We start from the raw sequence: 27,111 nt of genomic DNA on the forward strand, positions 1-27,111 counted from the left end.
GCTAAGAAGCGTTCCAACACAAAGACGTCGAGAACCAAATATTGGGCTCGAGAAATTGAAGCCTGCTGGTCGGATATGCTATGCTTATTACGTATATGGAGGACTGCGAAGCAAGTGAGTACACAAAACTTTCCAGTTGTGCGTACGGAGGGGTGTGTAGCGGAGGGTGAGGGCACTTGTGAGGCTTCATTCAGAGGGGAATCTGGGGGCCGCTAGCCGTCAGCCGGAGTCACTCGCCCCCTTCTTGGCATGCAGCGGGAAGGCATTGTCGTGTGCGCGGGGCCCGTAAGCGATGGCAGAGACGCCGACTCCTGGCAGGTCGATACGGCGTAGCTCAGCCGACCCTCGTGTAGCAGCCAGTCCGCGAGATGTGCGCCTCCGTTTCCACTGGCGTGGTCTGGTGGCGGGCATGGAGGGATTCCGCTTGTAAAAATATGACGTCCCCGCGAGCGCACCTTATCGGGCGCCGGCAGCCCCGCTTCGCGCAGCCAGCGACTCGTGAACGCGCGTGGGGGAGCCCTCCCGCCACCGGACCGAGACCCATTTCTCGTCCCGCCTCGGCGGCAGCTGTCGGCTGTCGGTCGGGGTCCGCGGACTCAGCGGCGAGCCGTTTTTGCATACTGCTTGTGCCATGCGGACACCCTTCGCGCTCGCACTTTTCCTTCTCTTTGAGCCTCCTGGGTTGTTCGTTTGTTTATCGTCTCTCCGATGGCTTTCACTTTCCGTTCGCCTTTTTCCAACACGCTTGTCCGGATCGTTTTGAGATTTTTTAAGTAACGCAAAACTAAAGTGTATAACGTTTGTAGTTTCTTTCTTTCTTTCTTTACTTCTTTCGTTCTTTCTTTCGTTCTTTCTTCCTTATTTCCTTCTTTTTTCTCTTCTTTTTTCCTTCCTTCCTTTCTTTCTTTCCTTCTTTCTTTCTTTCTTTCTTTTTTTCTTGTTGATTCATTTACGCACAGACTTATATATGGCGCTCTTTGATTCCGCTGACTTGTTATGTTTAGCCATTAGGCTTTATTTTCAGTTTGATTTTGCATTCGCCTTTGTAGCGCTTATTCTAGAAATCTGCTTCGCCAATTACAGTTAACGGGGCCTACAATAAGTAGACAGGCCGCTCTGTCCTTCATATTCACTGAAATTTTAAGTTCTCAACTGGCTTGTTCACTGCTGCCAATCTATATAGATTATTTTGGTTTGAAGTGAAATGGTCCGAGCAGCACAATTTTAGGGTTGGGAAAAGGCTTTAGTACGTGGAAAGAACCCCGTATTAGTTCGTTCTGATGAATGCACTTGAAATTTATTCTGAACTGTCTCGCAGTTTTTCTACCGCACACAAAGGTGACAGTTTCTACCTTTTTATGTTAATGAAAGCGTTGGCGTTGTTGCCGTTTACGGCGCTAATGTAGTGTTTCAAGTTTGTCTCAATTATTTCTTTCTTACGTGGGCTTCAGAGGAGAGGCTGGTGCCTGGAAGCGGCGCCGACTACTGCAGAACGCAGTGCTCGGGCCTGGGTTCGTATCCTCAAGTTAATCTGTACTGATTTGGCTCAAATGGTTTATTGTGATTTTGTTATGATTTACAATTTGTAATTTCCTGCATGTTATTTTTATGAGAACTGTGTGTGAAAACGCAAAAAAGTTAACGTCGCGAAATAGAATTATCGACATAATGAAAAAAAAAAGCCCAATAGCATCGCAGTAAAGCGAAAAGTAAACGCAAGCATGCAGTTCCTTGCACGAATCATGAAATGAATGTGCACGCATGAATGACAAGAGCACCCAACCCTAAAATAAAATCACTTGCCTGCTGAGCCACTCCATGCAGTCGAAAGTTGCCAACCCGCCACCAGTGGACGATATATAGGTCATTCTTCGAGATGAAGGGCGGTCTTATTTGAACCACTTATTTATTAGACGCTTTTCGTCGAAAAATGAAGTTAAGCATAATTTTTTTTCGTGTAAAATCTCTCGCTTGAGGAAAGGAGGAGATTGCACCTTCTCTCCTATAAATTTGCTCCCTCCCCTTCCACCCCCCGCAATAACTGCTTCCACGTCACTGGTGGTGGTGGTAGTGGTTTTATTAAAAATAATAGTAAAAAGGAAGGAAAAGATTTTTGCTAGCCCCGGCAACTGCCGTCGATACTGAAGCACCTGAGCTGGGGCAGCGGAAATAAAGGACAGCAGGCAGAATGGAGAAATGAAATGAAAGAGGTGAGGGGACAGGAATAGAGGACAGGGGGAGAAGTAATATGTACAAACTATTTACACAATAAGAAATGTGTCCAGGTTGTGCGCGTGATTAGTTCATTTTAGAGGAATTAAATCACACACGCGCACAGCACTGTGTAGGTTACAACTGGAGTGGGGCGTCCAGTTATTAATCGTTCAAGGTAGAACTCGCGGAGCGTTTGGTCACTGCGTGTAACTACCTGACGGAGAAAAGACGGGACGTCACACTTGTGAACCATTTCAGGAGAGCAAGCTGCCGGGCTAGTTGGTGATGCATGTTGTAAACTAGGAAGCGCAAAATACCGGACGACGGACAGAGTAAGGGACACAAAAAAACAGGTTCACGAGCGCTTCTACCAGCTATTATTCGAGAGGCATCCTGGGAGTAGTTTGGGATAGCATTCCAACGTACATCACTGCCGGAACGATGCAGGAAATGAGGACCGAGGTACATATTAGAACTTTAGATTAGTAAAGTCATTCTGAGAACTTTTTATTCAAGTAAAAAAAATAGCTAGAATCGTTCCCTGAAATGAGTCCTGAGTAGACCTCTAAACATGAGCACCATATGACAGCCGTGAGAGTAGAGCCCGCATGGCCTAGCCCTGACAAAAGGCTTGACTACAGCATGTAGTCTCACACAAGACAGGGCCCAGCTGGAGCTGAAATACATTGCAAATCTCAATGGGGGGTAAGTAAACCTGCGGAGCAGAAATAATGCTCGTTTCGTCGCGCCGGCGACGTTTCTCGAAGCGGTTGGACGACGGCACTAGTGAACATCGCGGCAATATTTTCAACCTTTCGGCGGCGCTCAATGCACTTTTTAGAGCGTTAGCTCCACTGGTCACGTTTCGAGCCTCCGAGTTATGCTGAATTCAACGGATAGAATCCAAGGTGGCGGCCTCTATAGCAACGACACTGTATCCCAGTGGTTGCCACGGTAACAGAGGTGGTTACATAATGGAATAAAATTGTAAGAGGTGGCAGCCTGATCCTTCACCACCACAAACAGTTATAAACGGTCTCGGCAGGTGTCCTCGTTTGGCAGGTGTCAAAGTCGGGCCACTTAGTCCCGGCATTTGAGTAAAATTTGTGGGTCAATCGTTAGCCGCGGAACATTCCGGATGGTGTCATACGATTCAGCGTTCCATGCAGCATAAACTTACTAGTTAAGTTACAGCCTAGCTCTCGGCAGGGATTCTAGCCGGCGACCTGCGTACTCCAAATTCCACGCCTTTACGAATCTTCATATGAACATTGCGGCTCAACCGTTTGTCGCAGAATGTTCGTGATGGTGGCATACGAATTCGCGTTTCGTGCAGCATATACTTACTAGTTAAATCCTAGCTCGCGGCAGGAATTCGAAACGGTGACCTTTGTTAGATGTGATAACGCTCGATATTCGATCGCTACCTCAGCGTCGGCTCTTTTTTTATTTTTTGGAATACGCATTGCGCATATGCAGCAGAAGTGACCTTCCTTTTGAATAGAATTTTCACGTGCTGTGCCGGTAATATTTTTAGAAAAAACCATTTTCGTGGCTTGCAATATCTGTACGTTCGATTGCAGCAAGGGGTTCTCCGCTCATATTCACCACGAGCACGCGTTTTCTAATCTATCATCTTCAGAAGCGTTCCGTCAGCGGCAGAGGTCGCGAACCAAGTTAAATTTTTGCTGCTTCTTCTTGTGGTGTTTAGTTGCATGGCTAAGTGCGAGGAAAAAATGGGGGGAGGGGAGGGGGGAAATAAAGGCACCCACGAATACTGCTCCCTCACGAGGCGTAAATAATAAAAAAAGGACGCGAGGGAACAAACGATCAGCAACACATGGCGTCGACAGGCTGAACGCCGACTTTCGCGGGGAAGCCTATGCCCGCGACTGAGACTCCCCTTCCTTCTCTGCATCCCGCAGCCGCTCTCCCCACTAGGGAGTCCCCCTTCTCGAATCGGTAGCCCTCCCGCTGCGGCCTCCGCTAATGAATTCTGCGCGCTGGGGCGCCTCCAGAGAAAGCGGTGGCGGCTGGACGCCCGTAGCAGGGAAAGCGCAATCGTTTAGCGCCGTTGGCTTTGTTCCTCTAATTGCGGTGCGGGGAGCAGTAGACTTAAAGAGCGCCCAGAGCATCGCCAAATGCAGAAGAGGAAGGGGGGGGGGGGGGGGTTGGAGATGTGGTGTACTGCGGTGGAGGGAACTAAGCCTCTCCGCAGTCTAAACACACGTGACTCCTGCCCGTTCTATAGCCCCCACCATGTGCTCCCTGTTTTCGGAAGAGGACCAGGAGGACGGAATGATCGGTGGATTATTGGGCTCTTCGCCAGAAACGCGGGTTATCCCACCGAGTGTACGCCAGGGATGCCGCCGTCCTGTTTCAAGACCGTGGGTTACGAGAGCCTCCCATTCGCGCTGCGCTCCTCGTTCGCATGGACAACGCGTGGTGCAACCTTCCCATGCTCCTCCACCGTAGTGAATATTTACTCAAGGCAAGGACATAGAAATGTCCCCAGAGCGGTAATTTAAAAGTGGCGGTTATTCGAGCCCCTCTACTGTCGCCTGTCGTTATTTTATCATCTGTCTAAGCCATCACCCGCAGTTACGGTTACTGAGTTAAGAGAAAGAGGCTGCGGCCATTTAAAGTATGTATTAAGAGTGTGACAAATAGAGGTGTTCTTGATCTTCTGCTGACTGTCGGTTTTGTCTCCTTCAAAGAGACCTCAAACTACAAACTAAGAGATAAATCAGTAGCTAGCAGTGACTGCTACAAATCAGGACCTCTTATTTTTTGTTTGTTTTTCGTACATTGCTGTACGTGCAACTCATTGCACCAACCTCCTCGCTGCTGTCATCAGAATATAGGGAAAAAAATAATAACCTGTGCGCTATCGTGAACGAAAGAAACGCGAAGAACACGGCGCCTACGCGCTCCGCTGCTTGGATTTCTTTTCATCGCGCTTTTACCTGGGTGGAAAGAAAAAGACGTTAGAGTCGTCCTAGAATGCATCACGGACGACTGTAGCGTCATTTTGCTACCACAGAAGCAAAATCATGATGAAAATAAATGCGAACAAAAAAGCGCCTGGCCGCCGCGGTGGCTGAGTGGTTACGGCGCTCGGCTGCTGGCCCGAAATACGCGGGTTCGATCCCGGCCGCGGCGGTAGAATTTCGATGGAGGCGAAATTTTCCGTGTGCTGTGCGAGGTCCGTGTGCTGTGCGATGTCAGTGCACGTTAAAGAACCCCAGGTGGTCGAAATTTCCGGAGCCCTTCACTACGTCGTCTCTCATAGCCTGAGTCGCTTTGGGACGTTAAAAATCCATAAGCCATACACTATAACCAAAGGAGCGCCTAGGTTTCGTTCTGTTCGCATTTGTTTCCATCGCGCCTGTACAACAGAATAGAAAGCGGAGCGAGTTGCAAGCATGTTCATTATGTTTTGTGGACGCAAACTTTACGGAGACGATGAAAGAGGAAACAGAACCGGCACCGTTCTCACAACTGGCCGCGCCTTGTGTGGCCGGCACCATACTTTATATATTTATGTAGTTATAACTGTGTCTCATTCCGACTTCAGAGAACCTGCAGTCAGTATTCTGCAGTTCTTGCCGTCGAGGGTGCTTTCTTTATCGACAAAAGTGAGATGCTGACCCAACATGAAACTACTGCGTGCTTGCACTGCATTAGGCACCGGAATGAAATGCGAACACGGGTTATGAAAACGAAATTTTCCTCTTTACTGCGTTCAGCCATAAAAAGTAACTAGCATTATCCGTGCTTGGGCGGAAATAAATCTGCAAGTGCTTAATAAACTCTAATTGAGAGCAGCTTTGCATTTATGTGGTGCGCCAAACACGAGAGATAACGCATAGGTGTGTTCGCGTTTCTTAAGCCTTGGTGATACAAATATTGTTCATCGTTATGGCGGCTGTGCCAGGCAACGTAAGCCAAAATGGCTAAATGATACGGGCATAAAACAGAAGCAGTATTATTCGCGGTCGCCTAGACCAAATATTGACCGAATTTTGCGCTAGTAAAATTTTGTCAACCAAGCTTTTAACCGCTCGAGACACGTGAAAATTTCATTAAGAAACTTGTAGAGCGTCAAGAAAGTACAAAATGGGCGTGGAATTGTACAATAACTCCACTGTGCTTCTTTTGAGCTATGAGCAAAACGCGTAATGCGGTGTGCCTGCTGGTGCAGCGCGTGTGTTGAACATCCATTGCCTGCCAAGGCCCGCAGGCTGCTGTTGAGGTTGATGCCATTGTTGACGGTGAGGTTGATGCTCCAGATGTTGTTAGCATTGCGATTATTCTATCAGCAACTGATCCACCGTGGTGACATTTAAATAATAAAGAAATACGAGAGGCCATTCTCATTCCCCATGAAATTCCCACAGCAGCATTTTCATGATTTCAGCTACCTTTCTATGATTAGCGCCATTTGCGGTATCTTTCAATAATCTAGAAATTTTTTGCACGTTTGCCTACCATGAACGTTTTAAATCTGTAGTGAATAATTCCCTATGAGTATTTAATAATCATATGTCAAAACACGTATTCTGCTAACTCAACTAGTCCACCAACTATGTCTTGCTTCAGTTCCCCGAGCAAGCAGTACTCTATAATATTTTATTTGATGCGCCTGCACAAGTGTGATTTTCTGCTGATGCAGAAAATCGCTATACTATGCTTGCTTGTCAGTTATGTCCATTTCGTCGAAAGCTATTATGCCCGATGTTATACACTCTACCCCCCCCCCCCCCCCCCATTTTTTGCGTTATTAATAACCTGTGCGCGAGTAGGTTTTCCGTGCACCAGTGCTAAAAGAAAAAAAATAAGGATGTCCTAGGGCACAAAAACAAACGCTCGACTGAGATCCCATGAGTAGTGAACCATTCACAACTTCTTAAAGCTCGTGGACACTGCAGTGTTTGCTTGTCTGTTCGATTGTTTGGTTGATTTACTGTTTTTCTCTCTGCGCGTGCGCAGACCTGTACCCGTTCCGAGACGACTCCGGTCCGACGCATGAGTTCCTGCGACGCGTGTTCGACATCCTGTGGGCGTACGTGGAGCAGCAGCAGGACCGCTCGAGCAAGATACTCGACTTCCACATGCCCGAGGAGCTGATGCAGATACTCGACCTGGACCTGCCCCAGGACCCGCAGCCGCTGCAGCGCGTGCTCGCAGACTGCGCCCAGGCACTCAAGTACCAAGTGCGCACAGGTACGCTCCTTCACCCGTGCGCTTGTGCACGCTGTTTTCTACGCGAATAGCAAGGAGAGACCGAACTCTCGCTTTTGTGCTGACCTCCGACCAGAGTTTCGCATTCGGAGTGCTTTTTCTTGGCAGATTTTTCGTGCCACAGACGTTGTCAGATGTCATTTAGGCGAAGCATCTTTGCTAAACTCTACGCGGTTACTTGAGGCCTGACTTTTGATGCTGGGGCACCGTTCAGAGTGAACGGATGTGCACGTAATAATAACATGAAGAAGATGTTGAATAGTTTTTAAAAACGGCTTTTTATTTGCTTTTGAGTTGAGTTGAGTTGAGGCCCACCATCGACGCCGCGCGACAGGCTTCGTGAGTAGCCGGCACGTGAACGGATAAGCTCGGTGCCGCACGACGAGAGGTGCTGCACAACACACGCAACACCGCGCGACTCCGTGGAAACGGGTCCTGGAGATGTCACTCGTTCAGGCACACAGGTGAGGCGAGCAAGCCCCGTTTCAAGCGCAGGTGATTATTTGTCTCATTTACTCTTGGTGCGACCTCCATCGTCGCTGTACGAAACGTAAGTTCAGGCACAGTCCTACTAACACGGCACTCGTTTCCCAGCCGTCGAAAGAAATAAAATTAGGCAAAGGTGCCTGTCCTTTTTGCTTTAGGGGTAAATGAACAGCTCGTAGAGATTTTTATTTGATCCATTGTTCAGGAGAATCCTACAATGTGGAGTAGATTTGTAAAAATTAAGCAATTAATTTTAAGGCGAAAGGCTTACTATACCCATTACATGAAATTCCGTCGGCGACAGTCGTTGTTGAGGCCGAGAGATGGCCCCAAAAAGATGGTTTGGTTTGGTTTACGTAGGTTTCATGTGTCACAGCGACACAGGCTATGAGGACCCTGTAGTGAAGGGCACCGGAAATTTTCACCGCCTGGGGCTCTTTAACGTGCACTGGCATCGCACAGCACACGGGCCTCTAGCAAAGGACAAGAAAAATAAATACAACATGGCTTGCAATACAAACTTTAAAAATCTACAACTTGATCTGAAGCCGTTGAGAAGATATAAACCTGGTTGCAATGCCCAAGATGCGCGAGTACAAGGGTACATGGACTGATAACTTAAAACATGAGGGGACGCCGAAGGAGCAAGCTGAGTTCGGCCTGAGTTAAAATTGTTGAGGCCACAGGGTGTGTAAATATAAGCCTTCTAGTGGGACATTTACGTGCCTCCTAAAGCTGTACCACTTGAAAAAGCGAGAAGGACCCACATCCTAATCCTTAGGAGTCCGGTACCTTGTCGATTGTCCAAGCTCCTTACAACAAGGTTCAAAAGTAGACTCTGGTCTGTACAATTTTGATCCAGGCCATAAGTTAATTGCTAAAGATGTACAGATGTACGACCGACGTTGCGGGCGTGAACTGTTGTTTCTCTCCCTACCTATTTTTTTATTTCGATTAGCCGACCTGCATTTTCATTTCGCTTCCTTTTCACGGCAAACAACAACACTGCGCCAAGGCGAATGGGGCTCTTTGCGCTTTGCTCAGCAGCAGCGATAGACGCGACCACGGGGCTCCAGCCCGCATCAGAGGGCGCCTGGCAGCAGGCAGATCAGAGACACGCGGCGAAGAAATAATATTTGTGTCGGCGGCGGGGGCCTTTGGACAATGGCGGCTGCCGCCTCGATGGTTGCGCGACTGAGAGCTGGCCCCGTTGCCGAAGGAGAGGGGGACAGAGAAAGGAGGAGCGGGAGCAATACAGCGGGCCAAAGCGCGCGTCGTCGCTTTGTCACCCTGGCTCCCTCGACATTCCCGATCCTCTCCGAGGGAAAAGGGGAGACTTGGAGAGAGTCCGTGAAATTGAGGCGAGCGGGAAAGCGATGCAGCCACGCGGGCGACGGCACGCGTCGGCTCAAGGCGGCAGTCGTGGCACGCGGAGGGAAAAGCAAATTGGGATATTGGCCCTCGACGGCCTCGCTCCCTTCTCCCGCTCCAACGCCGGGACCGTCTGCCGCGAGCGGGCGCAGATGAAAGCCCAGCCTGCGTGGCGACAGTGGCGTCCGCGATCGCGATGCAAAGGAGGCGCTCGCTCGCTCGACGCTCAAAAGAGCTGCGCAGCGACGAATTGCGACGCAGACGCTCTGTTATTGCATTCCGCGAGAGGTCTTTCGAAAGAGGGCGCCTAGAAAGCGGCTACTGATAAATGCACATCAGCGCCGAGTTTCTAGAGCGAGGAAAGGAAAGGGTAAATGAGAGCGGGCATTATATGAGAATACCGGGAATATATACGAATGCTACACTTTTAGAAGTTTGCCTCCACATCGCAGTATCCACCATGACACCGCTTTCGCGGATCGCTTTGTGGCCCGTTACTTTCTGTGTTGTACTGGCCGATGCTGGGTAATGCTCTGAAGCGCCTTGAAACAGGGGGCGCTTTGCCGGTAGCTTACTAAAGCGTTTTTAACGCTGTACTTGCACGAGCCCTGCGATGTTCTTCTTCAATACTGATTAACTAAAATTAACTTATCAACTTTTATTTTTGTTTTAGGATGCAAGATCATATTGCGGAATTGAAGGCTGTCAGCATCGAGGACGAGTTAAGCTTTTAAAATGTTTGAATCGACGTAATGGTTAGAGGTATCAAGCGTGAGAAACAGGCGTTTGAAAACTCGTCAACTTGGCTTTCCCATCTTACAAAATGTCTAAATGGCTTCACTTGAGCATATAATGCTGTAAATACTTAGCTCTAGAATGTAGACCCTGTTCACGTGGCCGCCGCGGTGGCTCAGTGGTTATGGCGCTCGGTTGCTGACCCAAAAGACGTGGGTTCGATTCCGGCCGCAGCGGCCGAATTTCGATGTAGGCGAAATTCTAGAGGCCCGTGTAGTGTGTGATGTCAGTGCACGTTAAAGAACCCCAGGTGGTCGAAATTTCCGGAGCCCTTCACTACGGCGTCCCTCATAGCCTGAGTCGCTTTGGGACGTTAAACCCCCATAAACCAAACCAAACTAAACCTGTTCCCGTGACGACATTGCGCGTAGCGTAGGAATGTGCAGCGTGGGGAAGCCAACATAAGGAGCATTCTGAGGCATGTTTTTCACGTTCGGTGTTTCGAACTGCGTTACCAATCAGGAAATTTAAAAATATCAGGTCACTCTCCATACGCAAAGCCTTGAACTTTGCAGTATGGTCTTGTAGTCTAAGACCAAATAAGAATAAGTGCGCTAGTTATTTTAGTTTGTTTTAGGACAAATTTTTCATTCGGCATAAGTTAAATTATAGAAAAAGGTACAGGCTCGTTTCGGCATTGAATGCCAACAAGGCCCGGTGTTGAGGCCCTTGCGTCCGGGTGCTGTTCTCTGGTGGGCAGCTATAGGGTGGAAGGAATTGTTGCGCAAATGTTGCTTGCGCGCTGCCCACAGTCCGAGGCAAGATTTCAGAAAGTGGTCTGCCCTTGCCTCCGCGGCCGGAGCTGCGCAGAAGGGGCATGTAAGTGGGGAATCTGCGATGTCCAGGAGGCACTGAGCGAAGGAATAAGCGCAGGACAAGCTCGAATTATCCGCAGTGCTATCTCCTTACGACGAGTCAGACCCCTAACAATGAAGAATCCATGCGGTCGGATTAAAGCACGCGTGGAGAGCCAGGGAGATTTTTTTTTTAGGACTGCGTCCCCTGCGGATACCTTCAGCAAATGTAAAGGGTGTATCACATCCAGTGGATGAGAGCTATTGTCAGCTTTATTGAGGTTGGGCGTTTAGCGCACGCAACGCGGAAAGCGCCCAGAAGTGGTTCCACTATCGGGCACACATCACCAACGATGTCCAGGGAACTGGTAGCGCGGTGTAGCACCCGAGCTGCTTGTGTGTATTTTGTATACAAGAGTGATCGGTGCGGTACCGAGGTGATTTGCCAATGTGGGTAAACCGCCTCGAATGGCTAAGAGCTCTGAAAGCAAAGAGGAAAGAGGTGCCTCTGTGATAAATGAACATGTGAGATGCACATCATGGAGAGCTGTACAAACTAAACTGATGTGCAAAACATGACCTTTCATGCTTGCCTCGACGACGCTTGAAGCGCGCCCACCGAGTCAATCGGGAGGGGGGCCCTGCTTGTGACAGTGAACGGTGAGCATTACGCTTGTCACTGAGTGGTCGGTTGCCTGTGATCAACTGTCGCTGCCAAGGAGAGGGATTCAAAGGAGGTGCAGGTAGTATCGAATATATCGAATCAAAGCAACGCGCCAGTGCAGCTGCAGCAAGAGTAGCTTGATGCAGCGCTGTATTCGTTTTCATTCTTTGTCCTATGTGTGTGCGTGTCTCAGATTGCTGTTCACTTCACGATGCTTCGTAACTAATTAGCCCACCCAAAATCTCTTGACGCAATTCATTTGATGCTTCACGCGCCGCGCACTACGACGCTGCTCCACGAGTTCATTAACAATGCCCAGCTGAGCTTCCGCTTCTAATGCAGGAATGGGTGTCAAGTGAGAATATTTTAGTTAATTGATCGTCGTTCAATCGCGCTCTGTCAAGTAAAAAACGTGCGTATTGTCGTGCAATCCACCCACACACATCGCAACGACATATATTTCACATGTTTCAGATGAACAACCCGTATCGAATAATTTGAAACACATGATACCATTGAAGCACAGCCACTTCTCGTGCCTCGTGCTGTCGCTAAGTTTTTGTCTAATCGAAATCTCTCAAACTGTTGAGCCTTCAGCGCACTAATCGATGACTTGCTTTACCTGCTGGCAGAAGCCAATCTAATGCTCGATGTAAAGGAGCTGCATCGAAAAGCAACAGTGAGGCTGCATTCCTGAGCGGGTGTGATATATTGCTCGATGCCATTCTAGATTTTGAAAAAGCCTAATATCGCAATGCCATCTTTAGATATATTTTACATAACGTACGCTACATTGTCCGTACCTCTACCTCCGCGAGCGCGACATAAAACACAAACATCAAATTAAGACCTTGCCTTAAACAGTGAAGCGTCAGCTGCTGTAAAGGTTATAAAACCGCAGCGCGAAACGTGGTTTTCTTCTTTGTATTGAAAACCAAGAGTAGTCTCAAGCAACCCGCGTCATTTTTTTTTGTTTTTCTCGCTTCGGTTGTCTTGTTAAACTTGCAATGATATATATTTTGCTTTCATACATATAAAATTAGCGCATTCCATATCTCAAGAATTAGGTTACCTCGCATATTCTTGAAATGGGCTTTTCGCGGCTCATGCGCAGCAACCATTCCATATGGGATTGAGTAAAACCACTCCGAGCGGTTGCTGCAGTTCGGAGCAGAACACCCTGACACAGTGGCTGCAATGACATCCGCGAGAAGCAAGAAATGCATGAAAACTCACTGTAGCAAACGGACACGGAGTATCAAAACAGACTTGCCCTCAGCGCGGCACGCTGCCACCACGAGAGGTGATGAAATGCGGCCAGAGGGTTGGCTTCACGGTGGTAGACGGTTGCCTGGCAGTCCCGTGATTGCGCGCCGGCGAGATAAAACAAACGCGAAACTCTGGCAAAGCCTAAAGAGTAACATGGAAAAAACAACGCGCACTCAGGACAACGGACAAGGAAGACCAACTAACACAAGCGCTTACTCGCTACTGGGCGTTTATTCAAAAAACGCAGAAAAAGAGAGAAAGAAACCGCAAACAAAACAAAAGCCTTCATGCAAGCGCATCAGGATAAGTATTCATGCAGGCGCGTCAAGATAAGAAAACTCCTTTTCATGCAGAACCATCATGGGGTCGGCAGTACACGTGTGCTCATTCTTACGGATTAGATAGGCCTCTGAAACCATTGTAGTTAGCTGGTTAGCGTGTCGAAAAAAACATTTTGGTTTGATCAAGCAAAGGACTACAACCACTGCATTTCGAACAGTGCTTAGCAAGATTGGATGAAGGCGACTTGTTCAGGCGCTCGGAAGGCGCTCGGAGTGCAGGACAAAGCGCAGGCTTCGCACCGCTCGCTTCCTTCACATGAACAAAAAGGGTATAAACTGCGCGAACAAGACGGGACGAGAGGCACACAAATCGACAGACAAAGCGCAGACTTCCAAGTGGATTTTATTTGTGAAAAACACATTGTTAATAAGGCCAGAGAACATAAGAAAAAATAAGAAAAACACTATCACCATAGGGTTCAACGAAAGAAACATCAGCAGAAATTAACAGGTTAATCAGATCCGATGTGAACACGAACGTGCCCTTCTAAAAACTCTAGCTCTGGTGTCGATAGCAACAGCGAGGGCGAGCTAACGCAGTCGTCACCCCTTCTGGCTATCAGGAAAGCTTCGATAACCTCCCTTTCAGTTTTGCTGCGTGCATAGGAGAGGAAAGCAGTTTTGTCTAGGTAAGGAACGGAGTTGCGGCTGTCACAGTTTTTGCAGTGTAATGGCAGATTGCTGCTTGTGCCGGTGTGCATCGATCGTCTATGTTCCAGGGCTCGCTCATTGACGCACCAGCCAGTTTGGCCGATGTAAACCCGCCCGCAAGATAAAAGTATCTGGTAGATAATCTCGGAGGCACACCTGGTGAACTTGGTCTGATGATTCTTCTTGCAAGACCTGCGTTCCGAGCTTGTTTCTTTTTTCTCTTCCGGGAGCATGGGACAAACATTTTAACTTACAAGGCGCTGAAAACACTACTTTTATTCCATATTTGCCTTCCACCTTCTTGATGCTGTGGGAAAGACAGTGAAAATATGGCATGACGAAGGGAGGGGTCCTGACGGCACTTGGATCTTTCCTCATTGCTTTTTTCATCCTCTGAAGAAGGCACTCACATGAGCTGCTAATTACTTCCTGACAGTAGCCCGCGGATTCAAGTCGCTTGACTTGATTATGGAAACTAGATGAAAGAGAGTGAACACATGACTTATGAAGGGCAGAAAAAACAACACGACATGATAATGCTACGCTTCACTAACTTCGAATGAGCACTTTTATAAGGTAGGAGGCTTTTGTTGGACCTGGGACTAAGCCCAGCAGACATGAACATCAGAAAAATGCAATTTTAAATCTAGATACTGAATGCGGTTGTTCCTTGTTACTTCATGAGTAAAACGGAGTCCTTGCCCCTCAGAGGAGAAGGTGGCGAGAATGCTAGCAACCGTGTTGTCAAGGTGAAGATTAGTACTGTAATCTAATATCACAAGATAGTCGTCAACATAACGAAACACATGGAACACCGAATGCTTTGAAAGCTGTAGTTTTAGGCACCTGTCAAAGGAAGCCAAAAATATGTCGCACAAAACAGGAGCTACAGAAGAACCGATACAAATGCCAGACTTCTGAACATAAAATTGCCCGTCATGAAAGCTAGCGGTAGAGTTAAGATAAAACTGCAAAAGTTCTAGGAACTGCTCTGTGCTAATGCCAGCAGTATTCTGGAAGTCAACTTCACCATGTTCGTCAATACAGTCTCTGATTGCTTTGAATAAACCATCACGAGGCCATGCGAATGCCGGAGCTCTTTCTCGTTACAACAGGAGAATCGCCGCTACTGTTCTGACACTGCGATATTCTGAATTAGGCACGAGAGAATAAACAAAAATTGGGGGGGGGGGGGGGGGGGGCACTTAAGCTCCGCCTGAAGGGTATGACGAGATAGCGTTAATAGGTTATGCCCATATCAGAAGATCATTGTCTACTTTAGATTCTAGATCCCTTGGGTGTCCTCATACCCCTTCTGGAACAGTGTTGCAGCGGTTAAGCGATGCGCCACTGGCCTGCGATGGCAGGTGCTCCCAGTGGTGGGCCTTGAGTGGGCCAGGTTGCTGTTTCCTAGGGACCAATCATTAAGTGTCACCTGCCACGGTGGACAGTTTGCTCACTATCCGATGGATAGGTTGTGATGACGCTGCAAGGTCACGTGACCTAGGTGGCCCACCTGCTTCCTAGGTTGCTTCTCTGGACACCGCCTGCTTTTTTCGCTCACAACGCCGACGCCGACAACGCCGACACCAGATTTTATGGACAACGAGGCCTTCAACTCTATAGCGTTAAAACTGTCAACGGTACGCTTCCAGCGACACAAACGCGCTACAACGCACAAAGATTACGCAACGGCTTTGCCAGGAAACCATGGCTCTAATACGACGATCGGACAAACGTGATAACGCGTCTGCTAAACGTAATACCACTGACGGGGCTGTGGTCTTGACAGCCACTCACGCACGGTGGCGTTTCTACGCTGCCGGTAGACTGCCGCTGGAAAGCCTGATAGGATACCGCTCCGTAGGCATGGTACAGGAACACATCTGTGGTTGGGTTCAGAAGCCCAAACCGCGATGCGCACGGTGAGAGCTTCCGCACTCAACTATCCTGGTGCGCAGTTCCCTTGACTCTTATCAAGCCAACGCCTAGGTCTCGTGCATGCTCACCGCGCTGTCATCAAAGAGCTTGCCGGACATGCACAGTGCTGTTGCACCCAAGCGACGCCAATAACGTATGCCCGTCTCGCGCAGCCTTACGCGGCAAGCCATAGGAAGGCCGTGGGCCCCACAGTCTTGTGACACTTTGCTTGCAGTTCACGTTTCAGGGCGGCTATCTTCAACGGTTCAGAGTTGGGTCTAAGATGGCTCCTACCTTCAATAATTTTCTTTTCAGCCTGCTTGAAGTTGCACAAGAAGTAGAGTTTAGTCGATATGACCACAAATGTGTTGACGATTGTTTGACTTTTGTTGGAATTTGGAACAGCATAAAAGACGTCATCAATGTCTTCAATGTTTGCAATAAAATGTAAGGCTAAAATTTCTTCATTCTAACGGAATGGAATTTCCGTGCTTGAACCTGATGCTCCCAAAATACGTATGTGTTGGGCGCCTGCACAACGAACTGTTCAGCTAATTTTGATTGAGCTGCACTACCGAGCACTTTAAATAGCCAAACATTAGGTTTGTCATCGCAGTTTCATGCACTTAATTTATTTACGTTAGCTTCGGCAGTCATCCGACTAGTACCAAGCAGCTAGCTCTTTGCAGGTGCCACTCGTGTCATGTGAGAAGTTGCTTTTAAATTCTAAGAGGCCGCGGAAAAAATGAGCCTGCAAATTGGTATAAAGGTAGTGATAGGCGCAGAAAAATGGTGGCGGTGCCCTATTTTCATTGTGTGTACAAAAATAAAAAAGATTGAGAATAAGTATGACGTGAAAGTCATAGTTCATCGAATACAGTACCAACTGCAATCGGCGACATCATCCCGGTATTCGTGCCCACTGTCTCCCTCGTCTGAGACGAGTCCCGTACTATGACCGCACAAGAAAAATTCTGCCGTTGCTCCAAGCAATCTTGCTGCCACGCCTGTTAGATGTCTTATCTCCGACCTGCTGTGGATGTGGATTAGACTGCAGCTGTGTGGTGCAAGTTTACGCTGGTTTCCTACGTGTTTGAGCACAGACTATTAAAGCGATAACCTTAAAGACCCCTGCTCAGCGTAAAAAATGTGGCGTCCGGCGTTCTGTCGCGAAACTCCGGATTGGTCGAAAATTTTGGCGTCACACGTGGACAGGCGAAATTAAAAAAGTGATCAAAACGTTACATAAATCGTGATTACAAGGTCGCAACCTGACTCAAACGTCAGAACGACGTGTAAGTGTGTAAAGTAAATTAACTGCGCTGGAAAGAAAACTGGAGTAATTAGAGGGGAAGGGAATCAAACCCCTGACCCTTGGATCGCGAGTCAGACACGCTACCCCTAGGCTACGCAGGCACGTTCGTAGGGCTTGGTTAAAGCAGAGATTTATATGTACGTCGTGTGGTCTTTCAGATTGTATGGTAGCTTAATACTGTATGCTCGCATCCGCCTCGCATGCGGGAGGTGCGGGGTTCGATCCCCAGTGCCGCCGGGTACCCACCGGTGATACAATGGGTACAAGCTTCCCCTGGCCTGGAGTACGGTTAATTCGGGGTAAAATGCTTGGGATTTGGCCCCTTCTTGAGCTAACGAAAATGCCTTGTGCCATGGCGCTTTTTGGCCGCAGGTGCTTTTGCGTCATAAAAATTCACAATTATCGTCAATATTGCATGTTAATGAGGCATGTGATTAGAAAAACACTAATTAAGAGAGGAGTTAATATGCGAGTTGCAAAGTGCCCGTTGGTGAAAGGTGAGTGTACGCGAACTACTGTATGCTTGTGTCACAAATGTTATTAAAGTATCATATGGCTGACCTGATTGTCACTGATGAGTGCATTGGTATGCGCAGAGTCCACAAAGAAAAAATAAGTTCTTCGAGCTTTAGAGCTAGGGCACAAATTTATATCTATGTCACACCTTGTGAATAGTGACAAGCACCGTCATTATCAAATATTGCTTAGCATAATTCATGACAAAAAAAGTGAAAAATGAAGCTATGCGAGGACGCATTTTACACGGAAACTTGAAGATACCGTTTACAGCTTTTGGGGAAGAAAAGGGGACATGTTTGTAATAATCCCTTCTTTGTACATTATTTCACTCCTATATTATCATAAGCTATCGCCTTCACCATCAATGCTGATAGTAGACCAGCGCATAATGTAACTCAGTGGTTCCAGTGACAAACGTAGTACAGATAAACAATAAATAATTTGTGTAATTGATTGTTCAAAGAATCGTTGAAAATTACGAGCCCAGGAGCCCTATTAAAAAGACGACTCGTGCGTAAGACGTTTACGTGTTTTGCCCGTGCGTAAATGTCGGTCATAAAAGCCACCGAGAGATGCGGCAGACAGTCGCAGTCACATTTACTGGATGTTGGTTCTGTATATCATCAAAGTCGTCATCGAACACGCCGCAGGGTGCGCCCCGTAGTGCCGGCAGCTCCGACGCAAAGATCGAGCAGCGGGAAGGAAGAGGCACGCGGGAAGCCTGCAGCTGTGACGCGCGATGCTCGGGGCGCCGCATTCCGGCGGCGCAGTCTGGCGCAGTGCGCATTCCGCCGGCCTCACCGCGTTACTCAACGTCCGCTTCGGCAGAGCACAAAGCAGGAAGGGATGCACACGCGCACCGACTACACCATCGGCAGCCCACTGACGTCAGCCGCCGGTGTGCCTTACGCAACGGATCCCGCTAACGCCGCCGGCGGGGATTGCGCTCGATGCAGCGGTGCCTGTTTCCATCGACGTGTTTTTCATTCCTTTCTCTCTACCTCTCTCTCTCTTTTTCTTCTTGCTTGATTCCCTCCATCGCGGCAGAAGCTAAACCTGAAGGTGGGGTGAAAAGGCAGGAGCACGGAGGAAGGGAGAGGAGGAAGCGTTTTTCCGCACGCGCGCTTTCCAGCTCGACGTTTGAAAGCCGAGTAAGACGGATGGTGTCGCGCCGCGAAGAGGAGCGCGCGTCCTCTCTTTCGCGGTCCACCGAGCGAGATAATCGGCCCTCTCAGGCGATCGATGCTCCGTCTGGATGCTTCGCTCGGGCAGCCCCACTGGAACGGGGGCGGGGGCCTGGCGGGCGGCCCCGCCCACTTTTCTTTCGGGAAAGGACTGCCCCTGAAGCGAAAGGGACGAAGAGGAACCCCCTCCCTACCCCGGCTCCTCCGCAGGCCCGATCCCGCCCTCGCCGCCCACGACGATGGCTCGCTACGGGCGGTTTTGATTGCGTGTGCTGTTTAGCTGTACAGACGGAAGCTGGTTAACCAACGCGTACGGGTAATCTGGTACGCAGCTAGCAGCTGAGCGGTCACACTGCCGTCGGAGTTTAAATTGTCTTGGAGGCGCATACCACACGCCGGTATCAACGTGCATTCGATTAGTCACTCATCGTCTTCGGACAACGCCGATACCAGAATATATTACACAAGGGTTATGCACTGATTATGCCTCGCGTAGTTTTCCAGACAAAAAAAAATAAAGTTTTTCGGTGTTTTTTTTATTAGCACACAATTACGCCTCCCGCAGTTTTCCAGACAAAGATAAAATAAAGTTTTTCGGTGTTTTTTTTTATTCGCACACAATGCCATACAGTCAAAGCCCGGAGGTTTGATTCCTGCAAAATGTTTTTAACTAGGCTTTTTTATGAAAGTTCCTTGTTATTCGTTATGATTTATTAAGTTAGAGCAAATAGCACTACCAAAGTTCGATACAGCCCACAAACGGTGCATATACATGAAAATCAAGTATACACGTGGGAATAAAAGCAGCTATGATAACGGCGCAGCGAGCAGCGATCATTCTGGCCCTCAAAATAAAAAGGACACATTAGAGACCTAGGACGTCAGTAGTTATAATTATAACAATTTAATCGTAAGAAAGCAGCCTATACGTGATATATGTAGAAAGTATACGACCTTGCTTCCCCCGTGTCGGACACAGCCAACCGTCAGGAGTCTGGAGGCTCAATTATATGATACGGCCCAAGCAACCTCTCCACAGCGAGAGCGAGGAAAAGGGGGGGGGGGGTCAACAGGAGCATTGGTCTAAATGTCTGGTGTGAAACAAAAATATCAGTATGCATGAAAAGGGTAACACGGCATGGTGGAGAAGCAGCACGATTACTTTAGGCTTATGCTTGTGCGCGCATAGGAGCTTGTTGGTAGGGCTCCGCCGCAAGGTTAGTGTGTTTGAGGCAGTGCACGCTTTAAAGGATCAGAGACACCAAACACTCGCTTCTTTTTGCGAGGGTAGTAAAGGTACACAGGACCGCAGTAATCCTAGAAATACAGGATACATGGCCCTTTGCGCTGTCAATAATTTATTAAAGCACTTTTTTCTCACCTACACTTTCGGTTTCGTTTTCACGGGCCGTGGCGCAGACATAACGCCCGCAAAGAAGCACCGGTCACGTGCGCTTGCAAAAAACAATCACTATCTTATGCTGCATATCTACATCACGCTGCTGCCAATACCGGTAGGCCTGGGGTTGCGGGTCTGCTGAGATTTTATAACTTCAAAGTTAAGTCTCAGTCGTGACTGGTACTTGGTGGAAGTAATAAGCGAAATGGGCTGCGAGAATTTGCAGGATGGGATTCTGCACAGCTACCAATGCGGTGATTAGATATGCTTGTTGTGGATAGATGAACGGGATAGATGAACCAGTTACAGAAGTCTCGACGTCTGACGGTGTCTCCTGCTGTGAGCTGTCATTTCCAGCCAGAAGTCACGCAGTCTCACCGCTGTTTCACACCCTAATGAGTTTGTATGCGTCGCATGGTTATGAAGCGCCTTCTGTTTTTGATCCGGTGGTATGCAGTTCAGCTTTGTAAATTGATGTTCACCGCAAAATATAACATAAGTAGCAGAAAAAAAATCCTGCGCAGTTACTCTTACGACTATGAGACTCGCAGCCTTAGCTCCATTTCGCCATCGCGAACCCGTACCTTGAGGTCTTGTTTCATGCGCACCCACTCACAAGCTCGCACGTGTTCATGTCATCATCTCCCAGTCGTGAACTTCCTGCGGCATCGCCTTCGCAAGCGCGCACCTACGGGTCTTGACGCCGCAATCGCTTGCACTCATGATCACGTTCACGGTGAGGCTCTCGCGTTTCTTCTCGTGAACTTTGGTCGACCTGCCTCTGCAGATGCTCATGTCGCGATGAAAATGCTTCACGAATGGGTTTTAGAACGCAACATAGTGAGGCGAGAGAGTGCTGTCGTGGCGTCAGGTCTCATACGATGTACATCTGTCGTGTCGGCTGTGACTAACTGTTCCGCGCGCGCTCAAAGTCTCAAATGACGCGTTCTCTACACGTCCCCTCTCCCCTAAAACTACGATATAAAATAGAAGGATAACAATATGGATCCGACAGTAATTATTTTCTTGATAAAACCTTCCTGCACTTTGACAGTAGCCTATGAGCCAAGTCATTTTTGCAGGTGCTGTAAAAACGACGCGAACTCCACACCTTCCTATTTAAAAGCTGACACTGAAACACGGCGCCACTAGCTGCTTCTACAGTCAGTTGCAGAACATCTGCTCGAGTAGTGGATTCGATCTAGTGTCCTTATGGTTCCACCCGTCATTCTGAAGGTCAGTCTCAAGAATGACGGAGCATCCCTGAGCTTTCTCTTGGAGCGAAGTTCGTCGAAATTAGTGTGGAAAAAAGTGGTAGGGTTTTAACGTAACTAAACCGAGTAGACGTGTGAAAGCATATGTTCATCGTTGGCCTCTTCCTTCTGGCATCTGCGTGTGCACGCAACCACGTTTCTCGTTCTTCATCTTCACATCCTCTCTCCACTTAGCGGCAGCTGGCGCAATGCCCTCCTCCCATTGGCTACAGCTGGCGACGCTCCTCCGAACTCACCCGAGCTTTCTTCTATTGGCTGAAACTTGTGCGATGCTCCTACGAACTGAGCCGAGCTTTCCCAAGTTACTACGAGGCTTCAAACAAAATTTTTGGTTGCGCTTTACCCCGTCAAGTAGCGCTCTCGCACTAAATTACTTAATGCGAGATTCAGCAGCTCATTAGTCGCAGCACCCGTCGTGCGCTGAACGAGCAACGAAAGCTTCCCTAATAAATTCGTGCTAAAGTTCCTAAGGTATATTCACATAAAATGGCAGTGCAAAAGCTTCTTCAGATCTCCAGTACAGTTATAGAACACCAAACATTGACTGAACATTATTCAGCGCATTCAAAAATAATATTAATTTTTTTCCTCTTCTTACAGCAAAGGATGAGCAATACAAAAAGCAGGTTTTGCGGACAGGTGGATACAATCCTAATTCACTAAATTTTATTAATAAACTCACAAGTTACTTAAGTTAGCGAATATGCTAGCATTATAATCTTACAAATGGTTATATTCATAAACTAGCCCATTTGGTATAATTCTCATATCATGTCTATGTTTCGAGGTATTTGCCCCTGCATTCCCAGCTCGATCCGTGTGATTACGCATGCAAGGTGGTAGTGATCAGCGCAAAGCTACTTGCGGGTCTCATGAAACTGTTGTGCACGGCGCTTCCTCGACTTCGGTGGACGAAAGGCAAAAAGAAAGTTATCTTCACCTACTGCCCTATGCCGTTCTCAGACGAAACGCTATAGGCATAAGTGCGTCATGCCGGGAGGAGCTTCGCGCCGATTGTCGCCATGCGCCATTACGTGCATTTAGCTAGAAGTCAGAGGCGAATATTCCGGCACACGGCGTGGTACAGGAATTTTACCAGATGGAACCGCCTAGGAACACGACCGCCTGTAAGCCTAAGGCTCCAATATATACATACATGCTAACTACAGGCACTGAAAAGATTATATTTATTTTAGTTAATTAGGCAATTGGCGATGTCAAGTATTCTGTCGCGTTGTGTTCACCTGAATGCTAAAACGGACTGCGAAAATATGCGAAAATAACTCGCATATACAGTGCATCGTTTGTTTTAAGAAAAAAAAAATCTTGAAAGCCTACTTTTAAACACTCTGCACTAAGGGCTCTTCATAACGGGGTAAAGCCTAATATTTTTTTTATTCACTCATCTCAAACAGGTTTCAATAAACCCGGCGTACGTGACTTCTGCTCAAAAAGTGCCTTCCAAAAATATGCTTTTCTGCTAATGAGGCGCCTTACGAATACCACCAGCTTACCTAATTCATATAATAAAAATATCTACGTTTCTACGTTTAAAAAAAGATTGTTCAGAAATGAGCCAAATCTACTTCGACAGAAGCTGAGAAAAACGTATGTGGTTGTTATCCGCAGAAACCGCAGCGCTATTGAAGGTGTTATATGATACGCTTTACATGTTAGAACAACTATGCACCAATAAATAATGAAAAATTACGCTGCTAATTTGATGAATATCAAGATGTAACTTTGGAATTGGTTTTTATAGAAAAAATAGACTGAATTGGACCCAATTTTCTCCTGAAAGCTTTATGTGAAGAGTACTATATTCAAGAAAAACAACGCTTACATATTAGAACGTTTAGTGGGTGCAGTCAAGGCTACTGGTGAGCTTCTCCGATGAAAGCAACAAAATGTGGAAAGCAGGATTCTGTCCCAAGCGCTGACATGAGAACATTCTTTTTTGTTCTCACACTTCGGTAGCGGTAAAATGAACTAGAATACACTGAAACTAAAATACACTCCAGTTCAATGTAGCAGTGGAGCATCCTTGGTTCTTCTGTGGTGCGGCTTCAGATCACATCGTCATCGTCTTTCGAGTACAGATCTTCCGCCGATCTCATGTCCTTCGCGCTCGGCGAGAAACTACTGAAGAGAGAAGAAGCGACAAAATGCTTGAAACAGTCCGAACTGGGTGGTGCAAGCTTACAAGAAGGCCCCCATGTAGGCTGGATCCCGTGGTATCCAAGACACTTTTCTATTGAACGGATGAATTTGGCTTATTTTTATCAGTACATAAGCAATGTACGGCTCATTTCTGAATATAAATAGAATCAGCACGTATGTTTTGCAGACGTTATTTAACTCCTTTTGTTTTGACATTACTTGAAAAAGAAAAATTCATGGAATTTCTACATTGTAGCTTATTTTCAGCCGACTTCAGTTTTTCGATTAACCCGTTTAAAAACAAAAAGCAATATTTTTTTGTTGGCGAAATGCCCACCGTCACAACCGCTTGAGCCGAGGCTTTATTCGAGCATAGGGTCTATTAGTGGGCGCTAAAATGAAACTCCCAAAATACATGTTGGCATTAACGTCATAAGCACCACCTTTCACCAATGCTGCTTTCGAGCCATCAGAATTTAAATGGCCGTTATGGTATAAAAAAAAATATTTTTCAGGGTTAGAAACGGCATGACCCTGGAGGCCTACAATCACATGTAAATACTACCAATGCAGTATGCAACAAAAGCGGGGAAGGCTTGTTAGAAGCAAACCAGAGGAAAAACATGTGAAGTGGTGAACACTTTTTAGTTCAACCTGGCTTTCGTAGCCTTGGTTGTAGAGTAAACATATTTCATATGCCGCGTCAAAGCGACTTTTCATAAGTACAATATTCTGTACGGTTTGAAAATAATCGTAAAGAGAGCGAATTCTGAAATTACTGTTATAAATCCCAGCGTCTATTCCCCTACCGTCATGAATTCCGAAAAATATAACCCTGAGAACGAAGGGCTTTTAATTTTACTTATGCGTTTTATACGTACCAATAACCGGATAAAAAACGCCTCCTGTTACAATGAACCGGGTCAACACGAAACCCATCTATGAAGAGCGTGTCACCTGTCCGTCACGCTCGTCGCTGGCTCGATTCACGCCAGCGCTTTTGCTTCTTCTCCAAAAGTGCCCCTCGATGGCCCTCAGGACCCTTCCCACTTAAGCCCCCCTGGTTTGAATGCGCAACGGATTCCCGCGTTCAATCCGTGGTGACACGAGCGCAGATTTTGCGAAGCGTGACTGGAGATAGCGGCGGACATTGGTGGGAACCACCCAGGCAGCCCCGACTCTGACGCAAGCTGCGCAAAGCCGTCTCCGTCAGGTGCGCTTCGAATGGCCGACGTCGTCTGCCTTTTGGGTTGCACTGAAAAGAAAACACAAAAAAGACGACAGAAGAGGGGCAAGTAGCAAAAGCTGCCCGCGACAATCCTTGACGCCGGTACGGCTCTCGTAAGAGCCTTTCCTTGTCGCCTGCCAGCAGAAAGCCTGCACACTGTCGCGTGGGAAACCTCGCAGGCTGAGGGCCGTTGTGTTCTTCACGCGGAGGCTACCCGCCACCTCCTCATCCTTTTCTGCTTCCTTCTTCTGTGTCCCTCATTATTTTTTCTTTTCTCGCGTGGTGTTTCTCTAGGTACAGTTAAAACGTAAATTTCTCTGCAGAGTTCTGACAGTGTATTTAATGCAAAAATATATTTTTAATCCTGTTATTGCCCTCTGAGAAACAAGAAAGGATACAAAAGTAAAAACCTCCCACTCGAAGCGTAGTCTCTTCCTGACAACGCTTCCAGCACTCGCTCATATCTTTTTTGCTCCCTTGCTCCCGAAAGCGGCACACAATTGAAGGAAGCCTACCACGCTTACTACTTACTGTCAGCCTCGCCTGAAACGCATTCGCGTCAATCAGTCGCGTTTCGAGACGGGCATGGATGCAACAGAGTCGGAGCGTCGAGTTCCAAACGCTGCAGAAAGCAGAACAAACGTATGCGCAAGGCCATAGCCACAAACGTGCGACTTGTCGAACGCGCGCTCTCTAGTTGCTGTCCAAAAAAAGGCTGCACGACAAGATTCCCGGCCAGAGTCCGGGCCATCAGTTTTCTCGCGCTGTAAAGCGCTCGTTGCATTCCTCCCAAAACAGTAACAGAATCGCCACACACTCTTGCGCGGCGCAGGCATTCAAAGCAACACACAATAATTTTAAAAGCGCGATGTGAACCAGCTAGCGCTGATAATCCGCATTTGTTTAGACACGCACGCACGCACGCACGCACGCACACACGCACGCACGCACGCACGCACGCACGCACACACACACACACACACACACACACACACACACACACACACACACACACACGCACGCACGCACGCACGCACGCACGCGCACGCACGCACGCACGCACGCGCACGCACGCACGCACGCACACACGCGCACGCACGCGCACACACACACACACACACACACACACACACACACACACACACACACACACACACACACACACACACACACACACACACACACACACACACACACACACACACACACACACACACACACACACACACACACACACACACACACACACACAGACAACACCTGGGCAAGTTGCCAAGGACTCAGTGGGCAAGTAGGCAGCCTGCCACTGAGCAGGTTTCAAGCAAGGAGACAGACAGACAAACATACAACGACTAAATGCGGGCAATTACCACTATAAGTGCTACCACGCTAAAAGCAAAATACGGGTCACAGCTTCGCAGGCGCCGCTGTTTTAACCTCTGACATACCGCGCACTAGAAAAAACATATATGTAAAAAATATAAATAGGCAGGCACATTCATGGCAAACTAGACTGTTGTCCAGCGTTGTCAGTAGTCCTTTTCCACCATCCTGCTTTTCCGAAATGTTTTTAAGCATATTTATTAGAATAAACTTTCGCATTGAACGCCTCAGAGGAGGCGAAATGCATTCCTTATATGAAATTAAAATTAAAGCACTGGTGTGAACAGCGCTTCAGTGGGGACATCAATAATGCGTAGAAAAATATGCTCAAATGCTAATGGCACGTTGGGACTGCTTCACTGCAATAAGTACATTATTGCGGAGGTGCACTCTTTACAGTAAGTTCCAAACAAGAAAACGTTGTGCTGCAATGTGCGAATGGGAAAGGAGTGGCTAGGCTGCGTAGCTTGTGGGAAATTAAATCAAACACTTTATTCGCATACGAAAGTGCGGAAACCAGTGGTTTTGAAACCATGGGCTCAACACTGTTTTTGTGAAAGATGTTCTGCGTCTGTACATTGTGCAACCGCAGTCGTGGCCTGCTGCTTTGCTGATCACACGTTGACCGGAGTGCCCTACCAACTTTAGCAGGCTGCGAGGTCGTTCGAAACCGCGGCTTAGCCCGCGAGGGGCGCAGCGGGGTTTGCGGAGCTTCTTCGAAGCGAACACCTCTAAAGAAAGCCGGGCGCCAGGCCGGGGGCAGCTTGTACCCATTTTTACCGGTGGGTGTCCGGCGGTGGGTTTCGAACCAACCACCTCCCGCAGCCGAGACGGGCGCCCAACCAACTAGGCCACGGCTGCGGTGTCCGGGACTGATTTCATCAGACAGAAAAGTATGCA

At 47.9% G+C, this 27,111-nt stretch overlaps 1 protein-coding gene across 1 annotated transcript in view; it reads left to right on the forward strand.

Annotated features, from left to right (window-relative positions):
* Gad1 (glutamate decarboxylase) overlaps positions 1-27,111 on the forward strand; it is an 82,173-nt gene that overhangs the window by 27,599 nt on the left and 27,463 nt on the right. The window contains exon 2 of the mRNA XM_077668484.1: positions 7,207-7,440. Within this exon, the coding sequence (XP_077524610.1) occupies positions 7,207-7,440 (234 nt within the window). The remainder of the gene's footprint in view (positions 1-7,206; positions 7,441-27,111) is intronic.

Source organism: Amblyomma americanum, chromosome 6 (assembly GCF_052857255.1).
Source record: "Amblyomma americanum isolate KBUSLIRL-KWMA chromosome 6, ASM5285725v1, whole genome shotgun sequence".
NCBI classification, from domain to species: Eukaryota; Metazoa; Arthropoda; class Arachnida; order Ixodida; family Ixodidae; genus Amblyomma; species Amblyomma americanum.